Below are 14,660 nucleotides of genomic sequence, written 5' to 3' on the forward strand. Positions count from 1 at the left end.
ATGGTTGCGTGGACGTAGTTATCCTATAACAACACAAAGATGGTCAATTGAGGGCCCTGAGTTTGAACTCACGATCGATCGCTTGGTAAGCGAACGCGTAACCAAGTGGCTACGAAGACCTCCTTCGCGAAGTCTTGGCAGTTTTCAAAAAATGAAAGCGAAACGGTTTTTTCATCAAGAGCGGAAGTTAAACCGAAAATCCCATCTAAGACTTGTATTTTCAATAATACAACGTTCTAACATACTTTTACGGTGCCTTCATCCTGCCATTTCGTCGTTATCCTCTTAAACTAATGAAAATAAATCGGTCCCTCTCGGTTGATTTACGTTACTATCAAAATACACATTTTAACAAAGAAGTTCAACGATATGACAAAATATGGCTTTTCGAACGGGAAGCACTATCAGTTAGCTCAACCTTGATAAATACCGATAAATTTCTCGGAAATGCAGAATAAATTTTATTTATTGTTAAATACAGATGTGGTTTTTTTTTCAAATTATGCATTTAACGTATCCACGTGAACCTATCCATACCCCCTCCCCCCTCACCGTGAACAAGTGTGGACATTTTCGCAACCCTTACCCCCTCTAAAGTTGTCCACGTGGCATGTGGACAGCCCCTAATGAGATTTATGGGATTATTCAAGTATTCAAATATTACGTAACGCACTGAAAAAGGGAGGAGGGGATGGCTTGTGGAAACTTGTTTAGAAATAAATCAGTGTTTTCGGACCGATTAAGTCAGCGCGCAAAAAAGTTTGTTTCGATTTCACGGAACAAGGAAAAGAAAACAAAGGCGGATTGCGTTAAAGCATTCCAATATTCTCGTAATGGCTGTCATAAGGTGGGTTGATAGATAATGTTCACTATATATATTTTTTTATCATGTTAATCCTTCATTCCTAGTAAAAAGTTATGATTTCCGTTTTAATTTACCCCGAATTCCAACTTGCCCCGGTGTACTCTATATAGTTATATTGGCTGCTTAACACCTTCCAGCGTAACCTTGAAGAGCAAATAGAAAAGTCCATGGCCTTGTCGAGGTCCTCTGCGAGTCTGACAGACCATCCGAGATCCGCACTCGTGTAATCACACCATTCATCTTCGCCTGAATATATCCGGTCAGCTTCTCGAGTAAACTGTGCTCGTCCATGATCTTCCAAAACTGTCGTAAGTTGGTAAGTATAATATGCATCGTTTAATTGATCTGTTGTCAAACAACCAGACATGAATCCAACCTGATATCTTCCCACAAATTTGTCTAGTATTAACGATAATTTGACCGGTCCATCTCCCCCAGTGATTTCGTGCCATAATGGGCAAAGACCGACCAAGGTCCGACCAGAAGCCCACATCCTCCTTCGTGTGATATTTCGTGATGAAGACAGCAACTTCTGGTAGGCACTTTGTACTGTATATTTCTCCGTTCACCTCAAGCATCGAAGAAAAGAACAGCGGCTTGGACATTCCCTTTTTATTGATGGCCAGCCACAGAAGGGCATTCTATGGGAACTTGGTGTAGGAGATATATTTTCGAGGCACCTACGGGTGGTTCAAATCAGACATCCGTTCGACGCTCTTGCCTTTCCCTAGAATGGAGAGGTTGTTGTAAAAGCCGGATCGGCTATATCCAGCGAACATGAAGTGCCTCACGATGTCCAACTTCTTCCCTTCGCTTTGAACAAACCATCGATTGACTGCTCATCATGGCTGGTTCAAATAAACTGAGAGAGCGTCGAAGTATTGTTTGTAGAAACTTAAATAAAAGTAGGATTGAAGAAAGAAAATTGTGCATTGACTTATCGAGCTTGATTCTCTAATACACTTCACGGTGGAAACGAAATGAACGGCACGCCATTGAACTACGTTTTACGAGTTAGTGAAGCGTCAAAGACAATAATGGGGTTCCAGGCAGAATGTTATTATTGAATGGCGTTAACGTTCGCAATAGAACTTTTGCCGTCTCAACGCATGCGTTAACTAGCGTCATTTGTTAATGCTTAGTTAAGATTTATTAAGCCAAATAACACGCCTTGAATGTATTCCGAGGGGCAAGCTCTAAAATACGCGTGACCACAGTGCAAGTCGAAGTGAATTTCTTTGACGGAAATTCCCCCTGCCAGAACGGGAATCGAACCCGAACACCCGGCACGACAATGCGAGACGCTAACCACTAACCACTGTCCGAGTGGTTAGGCAGAATGTGCACTTTTCAAATAGAAATTATCAATGAAAATTAACATCTCCGTTTCAAATTAGTGTTCATTGTGAATGGAAAACATTGTTTTCTTTATGTGATAAAATAATCTCATGCAAAAATTTTATCCAAAGATAATTTGATGAGTTTTAGTGGAAAAATAATTTTGTATCCAGATGTCGACACCGTATCGTAGTCATCGCGGATACACTTCATTTCGTTTGCACCGTGAAGTGTATTCGAGAATCAGGCCCATCGTTTGTAATTTTTTTTATCGACATCCGAAATCAGTCCTTTTTTTATTGCATAGCAGTTCGGCCGAAAAGTTCCTGAGGTTGACTACTAGATGGTGCCGCTTGAAAAAATCTATTTGATTATCACAAAGCACCATCTTTAAATGGATATATGTCAAAATTTGACAGCAATCGGTCGATTGGTTCATGGGTTACAGCATTGAGAGTGAAGCAACTTTTGTTATTGTAAAAAAAATGGAAAAATCCGAATTTCGTGTATTGATAAAGCATTGCTTTTTGATAGAGAAAAATATACTGCAAACCAAAGCATGGCTTGACAAACGTTATCCGGACTCTGCCCCAGCTATTGCAACTGTGGAATATTACCGAAATTACCAAATTACCGAAACTGAGGAAATTTTGTGGAAAAATCGAAAGAGTACTATAAAAATAGTATCGAAAAGTTGCAAGATCGCTATAATAGCTGTATTGCCCTCGAAGGCAATTATGTTGAATAATAAAATTGAATGCGAAGCCCGCTTGGTCGTCAAGGACTTCTTGTACGTCAAAGGTATCGACTACAATGAATCCTACGGCACGGTCCGGTACCCTACGGGCCCTATAATATAAATCGAATCAAGAAGTCGATACAATCACTATCACTATCACACCGATAAAAATTTCGTATTTTGTGAATCGAGATAATCTCCTATCAAGTTCGAATTCATGTATTGCAAATTGCATATAATTAAGCGTTTCTGAATCTCAAGCACCAATCCTGTTTCCTCCACACTATCGGTCCTTCATTCGATTCCAATGATGCCGACATCGGTAGTTAATTTAGGAATGTTTGTTTTATAGTTCTTTCGAAATGTTCGCACAATTACTCGTTCATCATCAGAAGACAGGATACGTTTGTGTCTTCTACTCGGGAGATTTTCCATGATTCCCTCGTATTTCCACTTGTTTATGATTTTCTTTACTGTATAGTGGGTTCTTCCAAGTATAGTTGCTATTTTCTGCAATGTCTTTCCCCGACAATTCATACTTATTATCAATGTACGTGTAACAATATCTATTTCTTTCCTCTAACTTGCCATTTTGATAAAAACTTTTTCAAACATCAATGAAAAACAAAAACCAACATTGCCCAAGCTATGGTTAAGTGTTGACACCAATCACTTATGAAAAAAAGTACACTCAATTTTGCGATTGACTGTATAATAGTAAAATAGAACCAAATAGCAAAATTCCTACGACTCGATTTCTATAACAGGGCAATTCGGTACCTGATTTCGATGGTTCCCATGACTGATGAACCTTAAGATTCAAGATTCCAACTGATTCAAGATTCCAACTGATTCAGCTTGATGCTTGATCAGTTGGGAGGATTCGTGGATCCAGCTTCATCCAGGAAGGTTTGTCGGTTGAGGAAAGCACTAAATGGACTCAAGCAATCCAGTAGGTTGTAGAACCAGAAGTTAAACGCTGAGCCTCAACGCATCAGTTTGGAGCGATCCGTCTATTGCACGTGTGTGCACTTCAAGAGTCAACGTGGTCAACCAGTTCCGCCAGAATCCGAGAAATGCGCGTTAAGTAGCAACGAATTCAGCGGCATCTCAAGGCAAGCAGGTCGATGAGACAAACCTACTCAAAGTAATCAGATGAATGTTTCGTCTGTTACAGTGACGCTGATTGGAGAGATAAATCCGACACTCGTCGATCAATCACCGCATACGTCTTCAAGCAAGCTGGTGCTGCGATTTTATGCAGCTACCAGAAATAGACTACAGTTGCGCTGTCTATCATGGATTTGGAATACATGGCTGTTTAAGGATCGTCCCTATAAGATTTGTGGAAGCGTGGAATAGAAATCGCCATCATTTTGTTCGACAAAAGCAGGAGAAGCATATAATCGGATTGCTTACTAAGGCGTTCCCAGTTGTAGAAGATAGAAAGAATACTCTTGGATTCCAATAATTTACGATTAAGGGGGTATTCTAGTGTAGAGGCACGAACTTCGAACGTTTTTTTGAACTCGTAACAAATAAAGATTATTTTCACCATCCATTATTTCATTATTATTCATTTATCTTTTAACAATACAGTAGAACCCCGATTATCCGCGAAATAGTCGGGCCAGGTCATCGCGTATAACGAAAATCACGGATAACGCAATACACTCATACCTCGCTATACGGCCGCTCTTTATACGGCATTTCAATATAACGGCCCTCTTCAATTAAGGCATGTTTTCGATTTACGGTCTAAAATGTTTCGCTATAACGGCAAAAAAGCTATTTTCGACGTCGATATACAACTGATTCTTTATACGGCTTTTCGCTTTGCGGCCAAGGTTCGTGGAACGTATCTAGGCCGTAAAGCGAGGTATGGGTGTATAGGACTAAAAACGAGGTACGAACACGAAAGAAAGATATTTTAGCATGAATGTGTCTCATCAATACAGAAATGATTAAACTATTAATCCGGTGGGTGGGTTGGGTTTAGGGTGTGTTGAGACTAGTGATATATTCGTGTGAAGAAATATGATGAGATTTATAGAAATCGCATCAACCATTTACACTAGCGCGAATTTATATAATGAATATATTCATATTTTTGGTGAATTTATTCACCTGAAGTAGAACTGCATCCAACTTCAGTGATTTCTCACTAGTGAGAAATTCACCAGCGTTTACATATGCCTGAATTTCTTCTATTCATCCTATACATTTATACCTCGGAGAAGTGTATCATATATATTCTCACCCGTTTACACCTATTTTCACTTGAATAAATCCATCTATAGCTATTGATCTCCCTAATGTAAACCCGCCATAAGGTCGTGTACATCAGTGATCAGATAATCACCCTTATTCCGGTTCACGATCGGGTTTGAAATTAGCACAATGTTGCATTCTGTAACCCGAACGAAATCGACTTGTGCATTCTAAAATCCATCCAAGATTCAAACCAAATCGACATATGCAAAAATGGCAACAATGGCTTGACGCGAAACAAATGTCAAAATAGGTCAAAATAATTCGTTCGTATTCATGAAGCGATTTACTCCCTATCATATTAAGATGCCAGAGTGCTGTTTTAATTTGTTGAAATATAAATGAAAATTATTGCTTGGTGTTGTTCAAATACTTCGAATATGTATTTCTCACCCGAACTGAACTATTTCTTATAATTTCCTGGCATTGGCCGGACTTGCGTACTCTGGAATCATTCCAAGAGGAGTGCAATCAGTAACGAATGTATGGAAGAAATACAGAAATGCATTGCACAGCAGCGCATAGCCAAACCACAAAAGAACTGAGCAAAAAGAAATAAAAAATACACACACTCAACACCAACAAGAAGTTTTCAAGAAATACAAATGTTCGATTTTTACTTTCAAGATGATTACCATTTAAGCTGAATGTGATCAAAACAGCGTGATGTCCTTCTTTTATAGGTATGTAATAGCAAAAATGGAGAGGCTCAAAATATCTTTCTTTATGTTCAAATCAATCGGGTTGCTACAAAAAACTAAAGTTATATTTGAAAATTCGTGTTTTACATATTAAACTTGTAGAATCTTATCAATAAATGGACTTAACTGAAGCGATTTCTTTAAAAGTACTAATACTTGCTCTTCCTTCAAATTACCGCCCACATCTAGGAAGTTTGCTGGGTTGCCTCCGATCAACTTGATAAAGTCCATTATTGCCATTACCAAGCCGGCTCCGTTCACCATACAACCAATTTTACCCTCCATGGCGATATAGTTGAGGTTGTATAGCTTGCTTCCACCTCCTTCGGGTTGGCATCTTCGTCCATCGCGAAAATGTCTCTCAGTCGAAACTCGACGATGTCATCAAAATTTAATTTGGCATAAACGGAAATCATTCGTCCGTCATAGACTCCTGCTCCTTTAAATTCCAGGAAACGGCTAACATCCCCGCGACTGGAAGAATATATAGAAAAATAACAATAAAAAACATTCATCTTTTCGCCCAATACGATCGATACTTACAGCTCGGAGATATGGACGGCTCTCTTTAAACCATTAGTGATCTTTGCCTCGGCCGCCATTACATGTGTTGCGCTCGCAAACGCATAAAATGGATATATATTTACTGAAATCCTCAACAAATAACATACGTAAACAGCTTCACGAATATGGATAAATTTTTTTGACGTTTGTTTCAAGTCAAGGCACTGTTGCCCCTTTGCGTATGTCGATTGGGTTTGAATCTCGGACGGATTGTAAAATCTAGAAGTCGATCTCGTTCGGGTTGCAGAATGTAAAAGTCGATCCCGAACGGATTGGGAAATCCAATCGCCGATCGTGAACCGGAATAGAGGTGAATGTGAAAGCAAGACTCTACCACTCACTAATGCCGGATTTACATACAATCATCCACAATGAGCGCGATTTTTTTCCTTCAATCGCGATTTTTACTCGTCAACCAATCAGAGCAAAGCGCGAAATCACCCATGACGAAAAAAGATAGAGCTCTCCAAGCTTTGGCTGCGAAAATCGCGTTGCTTTGATAGGAGACACTATATACATCAGACAGGTGTAACAAAATATGCTTGATGGGTGGAACGATATATCGAAAGAAATGTTCAGCTCTGTACATATGAAACGCTTCATAAAGTGAGAGCTGAATCGATCACTTATTGCAAGCGTATTGCTGCATAATCATAATTATTTTTACACATTTTTGTTAATATTTGATTGAATTCGTTAGTTTTTCAATTATTAATTATTTGGAGTTTTATACTTCCATTCACATTTCTAGCGATATGATTTTGTTCCACCAATCTAGTACGATCTTGTCCATAACAAATAATGACAGTATGATTAGAGGGATGCAGGTTTGACAGACAGATTATGACAAATTATCGCGCAATATCGCTAAGCATTGTAAAGAGCTTCATTGAAAAATATCGCGAGTGAGTATTTCGCATGCGATTAAAAGCCTGCATTGTAAAGGAAGCATAACAAATTTCGGGAAGGTTTATAGAATGACTAGGGAACTCACTTTCGCGGATATTCGAGGTTCTACTGTATAAAGGTGGCCGTACACTGTTTGCCCGGAGGTCAAATATTTGATATTTTTTGACAGATAAGGTTTGATTTGATATTTGTACAAACACTATTTTGTTTGCCACTCTTCAATTTTAAACAGTAGTAAACAATATCAAACACCGAACATGGAAAAAAATCAACTGAAATATCCAAGGTAACCTAACCATGTACCGACAGGTTCGAAGAACAAACTGAAAAAATATTGTAGGCATCCAATAATTGAATATTTGCTTGTCGTGTTTTGTGTAGAATATATTTGATCAGTACACGTTGACCAAATTTTATCTGTTAAAAAGAGTCAAATATTTGGCTTCGGTCAAACAGTGTATGAGCACCCTAAGAAGAACTAATTGTAAAAAAATTATAACAATTACAAGCTGGTGAAGTGCGTTCACTCCCTCTTCGCTATTATGTGTGGTGTATGCCTAAAGCCGGGTTCAGACGGTGCGAGTAAGCATACGAGACGGTCTAGTCAGTTACTGCAGTGCAACTACTCACACCGTGTGAACACATCATGCCAGTTAGTGTCATGCGAGATCCGGCGTGCGAGCTACTTCAAAGTTTTTTGATTTTACTCGCACTCGCATCCCTCACAACGTCAAAAACAAAATTTAGCGTTCGAATCAGGGATGCCAAATGTAAAGACATGTCTCGATTTTTAAGATATTTCAAAATATGCGAAGATATTTTTAGACTTGAAAATTATTGGAAAAACAAATAAAAACCTCATAGTTTCTAAACGAAATCGTTGTTATTTTGTTTTACATGCTTTCTTTTTTAAATAGTTTTCTTTAGAATCTCCAATATAGAATCATTATCGGACACAATTTTCATTCAAAATTCACTCACAACTTGCAAAAAAAGTATTGTTCCACCTGTAAATCTACTATCATTTTCATTTCACAATTGGTGCTGGCAAGACGAAATAAATAAAATTCAAAAAAAATCTTTTAGACTGCGATTTATAGCATCACATACTTTCGGAATTATCTTAGCTATGGATGCTTTCGAGATTCTAAAAAAATATCTCCAACAATCTGAACGATATTCCAGAAGAAAGGCACATCAATGTCGTTTTTTAATTTCACTCTTGCTGGTATAGCATCCCTCATGAGTGTATCTTGGCGTTGTATTTTTGGACCAATGAAATCCAACAGTGTTTCCACTTATTCCACTTATTCAGGTGTTTTTCTCAACACTGCTCTGTACTCTAGAGGATCATCATCATAGAGTTCCTTCAATATTGTATTTGTTGCTCCTTTTCTTTGCATCCAATTCATGGTCCAAATCCTCTTGCCTTTCTGCTTTTTCGGATAGTACCTTCAGTTCGAAGAAATTCAGCACAAATTATTTTTATACACGATCAGCATGTATTTCGTGATAAAATTGTGTAATGATAAATGTAACTGAAAACCTGAGATAAAAACTGCCAATAGAGAAGTCGATTTCGGATCAATCATCTGTCAAATTCGGATCTGATAGCTGTTTCTAACTATTGGATGGATATTTGAAAAATCATCTGGCATCCCTGGTAAGCCAATGATGTAGTACCTAGTTTCTCATCAGCAGCTCACACTGTGTGAACGGACAAGGCAAGTCAACCAATTGTCAAGCGAGTTTACCGGCCCAGTAGCTGCTCACTGTCAGGTCAGCTACTAGCAACGTATAAATGGGCCTTAATGGCGAAGTATTTGTTTATGTAGGGTGTAGAGGATGGGAATTGTGTAAATAAAAATGATTTAATTAGCAAATGAAAATGATTACTATGTGTCTCGTCATACTCAAAAGATAAAGAATAAATTATTATAAAATATAAGTTGAAACATCAAAATGATAATTAATACGTACGTAATTAGAATATTTGGAAGCCCCTCGGCGCTCGTCTGAAATCAAACGAATGTCGTTGAGCGGCACAAGTCCGAAACGTTCGGGATTCTCTTGGCTACATTCGCAGCGTACTGACGTGCATCGAGGAGATACTCGGTGAAAAAAAATGGACGGTTACGACATAGGGGTGTTTTCCTCAGTCGACGCCACTGCGTACTAGATTAGATGCATCACAAAAATTGTTATAACCCTTTAAATAATGGGATTTTTTTAAAAGGGTATATTCTTGAATGTCTAAACTTCTACGTTTCAAGTTGAACCCCAAGATACTTCAATGTCAGATAATGACTGATTGTTATGCTCAAAATTGAAGCATTGGTTGTGCTGCTCTATGCTTCCTGATATCATATTTATTTTCTTCGTTGTCAAAAATCCCAAAAACTAAATGGATTGTACATCTCTCGGCCGAAGCTGCCGGAATATTTGAAGCTGCCACTATACCGTCAAGCAAATCGATCCTGATAGTTACCGACTCGGCTAGCGTCATCGATGCCGTTGGCGCGGCTATAACTAGGCACCCATGGATACAAGCTATCAGGAGGTATCTGCTGCCGGATACAGTCCTCATGTGGGTCCCCGGACATAGTGGCATAGCCGGCAATGAAGCGGCCGACCGTTTTGCTGGAATCGGTCACCTTGGACAACTTTTGACGCGCAAAGTACCGCTAGACGACATCAGACTATGGATCGCCAACACATTCAAAACTTTTTGGGCGGAAAAATGGTCCGTTGAAGCGACGTTGTTCCTCCGGAGAATCAAAGGATCCATCACCAGATTCGAAGACGTCAAAACGATGAGAGAGCAACGAATCTTGTCCAGGTTAAGAACCGGCCACTGCAACATGTCACACAACTTCAACAGAGGACCCTTTCATCCCCTTTGTGACTTGTGCGAGGTTCGCAATTCAGTCGAACGCATCCTCTGTATTTGCCCAAAGTATGAGAACCTCCGGAACTCACACGGGATCAGCGGGAGCATTCGAGATGTGCTTGGCGACGACCCTTCACAAACTACTACACTGCTCTGTTTTTTGAAAGATGCCGATCTGTACTTTAAAATTTGACCAAAAAACTTGTGATTAAATCGAAGATCCTTGTTCCTTCCCCTTCGCGATAAGGGGAACAAGAACAGTCGGCATCTTCGAGTGGCGCGGATTCCCCATCTGTGGCCTGGGGCCATGGCAAGCGGACATCCTCGTCAAACCAGGGGGAAAAAAAGCTCAAATGCGTAGAAATTCTTGTGACGAAATCTGTTTTTGTTTTATTGTTAATTGCTTGTCCGTATGTGCATGTAAAATGGATAGTAAGCGCACTTTGCGGCATGGTTTCGGCCGTTTTTACTGAGACGAACCAGCCCAGGAGGCTGAAAGTCTCAAAAATAAAGAAAAAAAAAATGGATTGTACATCGCTACCGGTTTGCTATACTCATACCACATCCACAGTAAGATTTATTTTATGTGCTATTAACCCTCTAAAACCCCAATTTTTTATTTGCGTGAAAAAAACTATAGTAGATCATATTTTTGATGAGAAAATCGGAAAACCGGCATTTTTTTAAATGCATGGATTTTTTTATTTATACCACAAAACTTGTAATTTTTGTGGGTTGGGCATCTGGACCAAAAAATAATTTTTTCATTTAAACTACTCATTGTAGTTATTCCTTATGATGGAAAGCATAAAAAAAATTCTGGTTTGGCTGCTGCCGGTGTACATTGATGTCGCATTTAAGGTATATGACTTGCGTGCATCTCGGGTTTTTTCAAGTCCTCTTTTCGGAGTATCTGGAAAATGATCCATTCTATCATGCCTGACATCAGAGGGTGGAACATACGCTTGCTTCGAAGTGGATGGTTTCTTTGTGGTGATCATACGTGGGCGACCGGGAGTTTTGCAAAACATCTGGGCTTGATAGGATTTCGTAACCTCAGTCCGAAAGTTCGGTAAATGGATAATTAAATTAGGATTCCAAAAAAAACCGATTTTTTATCTTTTTCAATTCAGTAGTAGTTCGGATCAGTTCTGTCAGCGCATCCAGTGAACTTTCCAGGTCCTACAAGTAGTCCTGACCAAGCAAACCATTTGTCATGACAATTGTCATGCGAAAATGCGAAAACAGAATAGAAACTGAGAGAGGTTGGCGTCGACATCATGCCTCATACCGTATGTTTGTATTCTGTTTTCGCATTTACGTATGACAATTGTCATGACAAATGGTTTGCTTGGTCCTGACATATTTGACCGTCTTCAATCTCAGCTTTTTACTGGTATCATTTTTTTTGTTCATCAATTTCCTGGTTATTGTAGTAACAAACAGATAAAAACACAAAAATAGACTCAATTTCTGCAAACAGCTGTATCCGATGTTAATTTTCAGTAGGTTACACTTCAGCAGGAGTCGGATTTGTTTCGCTCACCTGCCCATAATCAAAATCGATATGATATAATAAATAAACTTGCCCAACAATTTTTCCACCAATGAAATGTTCAAAAAATGTGTTTCCTTTCGTTTGGAGTACGCGACCGAAATCGAAATATTTTGTTTTCCTCTTTTATCTCGAATTACTAATAGCAGAAACCAGCCAACATAAAACCAATGTGTTTGTATGATAGTTGAAAGAATTTTGAAGACGGACTTGCGTGGGTGAACATTGAAAATAATGGGCCTGATTACGAACGTCACTTTACGGTGAAAACGGAATGAAATGCATACAATTCCTTTCGTTCTCACCGTAAAGTGACGTTCGTGATCAAGCCCAATGTCTGCATAGTAAAAAAAAAATCGTGAAGCCCTTCTAAAGGCAGGTTTAGGTTGTAGAGGGTTAAAATGTGATTCGAACCTAAGCTATTGCACGGAAATCGAGAGAAAAAAATAACGAAGATGATACACTCAACCGAATTTTATTGCAAAAAAAAAATCGAGTTGTAGTAATAGAATACACTGAATCGAAACCTACACAAAACGTTTCTATTCGGTTCCAATGGTTCCAATAGGTAGTTCTTTCTCATCTGGTGCCTTTTTCTCTTCGATTGGTGTACCTGGTCTCATACTGTTCTCAGTTGGCAACGGTTTTGCTATAACGTTGATTGGGAGTGAATCTTCAAGATTGTCGGGTTCTTCGTCGTGCACAATCGTAATATTGTTTTCAACGATCGGTGGATCAATCATCATCTCTTGATCTTCTGTCTCAGCGGCCGTTGCCGTAGTGCTGGAGGACTGCGATCTAAATGGCGAATACTTTTCCTCCTTTACCAATTCCAGCATCTCTTTTTTGATCTCCGAGTGGAGTTCCTCATCGCCCTCCGATTCGGATTCGTACTTTTTCTTAGTGAAACTTTTTTGTGCCGGAAGTACCACATGCAAATAACAGGTTGAATCCTCGAAGATGTTGGCAAGAGCTTCCTGACAAACAACGCCACTTTTTTCAACGGCACAAGATTTGAAGAGCACTTGCTTTTTGTCTTCGAGAATATGTTTCCGACAAAATTTGCAGCATGGCAATGTTCTTTCTCCACATTTTACACCTCCCTCGGTAAATGCACATTTTGCATAGGAAGCGGCTTTCTGATGAAGTCCTTCCGTTGCTTTCGCTCGCTTCTCCAAATATTTTCTGTGCAATATTGCTTCCATCCCGTACTTCCGATGATAATGGTTTAATGCCTTCAATTTTTCGTACATTTTACGTTCTTTTGGTGATTTCTTCACTTGATCATGAATGCTGCAGTATTGCTCGCGTTCTCTACGTAACTCGTGGAGGTATCGGCGGCGCTTTTCCTTCAATACGTGTTGCAATCGATGGAATTGATCGGTATAGAGTTCTTGTAACCGAGTTAGCTTTTCTTTGGTGATTATCATGGCCTCTTCGGCAGTGTAAACACCAGCATGCTTCAGTAAATCTTCATTTTGTGAGTCCACACTTTCATTATCCGAATTGTCCATATCATAGCCACGCCAAGTGTTTCCAACAGTTGTGGTTTCATCGTCTGAACTGCTGTCGGAAGCATAATCTAAGACTACACGGGTTGAATCATTAATTGCCGCTACATCGATGTCAGCTGCAATGAAAGGAAAATGTATGAAGACTACTCTTTCTCTCTAATTTCATTAATGCTTACTATAAGGATCCACAGATGGAGTCACAACATCAAGCTCTTCATCCTCATCATCTTCGTGGACGGTTATCTTCAGCGCAGAGCAATTGGCTGGTTGTTTCGATTTGTCCACCTTGACGTGGTGCGCTAGATTATGCAGCAAAGTTTCGGTTGTCTCTATGGGTGTAAGCTTGCCGATAGTCGACTTTGTTTTCGTTAGCTGTGTTAACCGGCTGTGTTCGAAACAATAATTTGTACCATAATCCTTCTTGTGGTCTTGTTTTGGTGCCGGTTCTAAGCATCGTTTACCGTTGGATGCGAAGAAAAATGCGCATTGTTTATAAGGTGCTCGAGAATCCTGCAGAATATGTCGTTTACAATAGTTGTACTGCTCCAAACGCGGTAGCGAACATTCATATGGAGCGTTTGAGCAAGCTTTTGATTTTTTCTCGATCTCCATATGAATCTGGTTGCGCAGTGCCTTCTCCTGATCAATGATGTTTGTTATTTTCGGTGTTGCTTGCGAGGATATCGTCGTTCCTGCTGCCGATGCCGTGATTATTGTATTATTTTGATACGGACGAAATCTTTGCTGACTTCGGGGATTGCTCATCTTCCCTAGACTCTTCTACAGCGAATAAATATTGTGAAAAAGTGAAAACGCACATGCAAACAGAGAGCGGAATACTTACAAGTCTCGCTTGTTCTTGTTCTTGCATTTTCCTATCAGAAAATCTCCAACAACAGCAAATAACTTGGGATATGTACTAAAACACTGAAATAAATCGTCAGATGTTTCGATGCAAAAATATTGAACATTGTGAACGGGGCCCTGGCATCCCTATCCCAGCCAGCACAAATTCGGGACATCGAAGCTGTGTTTGACAGCGATTTTAAATCAAGCAAATATATTGTGCGTCTATTCCCTAACTGGACACGACGGTTAGAGATAGTCGCGCTTCAAACGGTTGTAAAAATAGTCACGTTTACTGTTGACAGATAATTAGGTCAAGAATGACAAATCTGATTATCGTCTTTTACGTTCATTATTTTGCGAGTATTTTCATGAAATTTTAAAGATTGCATGAAAAATTCAATTCTTGAAAACGTATGTAACTTTGTTTGATAATCATGTTTCGAAAAAAATCCTGTCTTTTATCTC

General features: G+C 39.3%; 1 protein-coding gene and 2 long non-coding RNA genes across 3 annotated transcripts; 1 reads left to right on the forward strand and 2 right to left on the reverse strand.

The window, feature by feature from the left end:
* The first annotated feature begins 310 nt into the window (after positions 1 to 310).
* On the forward strand, positions 311 to 1,830 carry LOC129769255 (uncharacterized). Its single transcript, XR_008741846.1, has 3 exons — positions 311 to 847; positions 1,003 to 1,181; positions 1,304 to 1,830. It is a non-coding gene; the product is annotated as an uncharacterized LOC129769255 (long non-coding RNA).
* A 4,127-nt stretch (positions 1,831 to 5,957) lies between these two features.
* On the reverse strand, positions 5,958 to 6,714 carry LOC129771895 (uncharacterized). The gene is made up of 2 exons (XR_008742498.1): positions 6,458 to 6,714; positions 5,958 to 6,388 (listed from the first exon to the last, which is right to left on the reverse strand). It is a non-coding gene; the product is annotated as an uncharacterized LOC129771895 (long non-coding RNA).
* Positions 6,715 to 12,321: 5,607 nt separating this feature from the next.
* Positions 12,322 to 14,273, reverse strand: LOC129765084 (KAT8 regulatory NSL complex subunit 2). The gene is made up of 3 exons (XM_055764938.1): positions 14,191 to 14,273; positions 13,523 to 14,126; positions 12,322 to 13,462 (listed from the first exon to the last, which is right to left on the reverse strand). The coding sequence occupies exons 1-3, from the start codon at positions 14,215 to 14,217 to the stop codon at positions 12,375 to 12,377; spliced, it is 1,719 nt and encodes a 572-aa protein (XP_055620913.1). The 5' UTR covers positions 14,218 to 14,273; the 3' UTR covers positions 12,322 to 12,374.
* Positions 14,274 to 14,660: the final 387 nt, after the last annotated feature.

The sequence above is a fragment of the Toxorhynchites rutilus genome, chromosome 2 (genome assembly GCF_029784135.1).
Source record: "Toxorhynchites rutilus septentrionalis strain SRP chromosome 2, ASM2978413v1, whole genome shotgun sequence".
Lineage (NCBI taxonomy): Eukaryota > Metazoa > Arthropoda > Insecta > Diptera > Culicidae > Toxorhynchites > Toxorhynchites rutilus.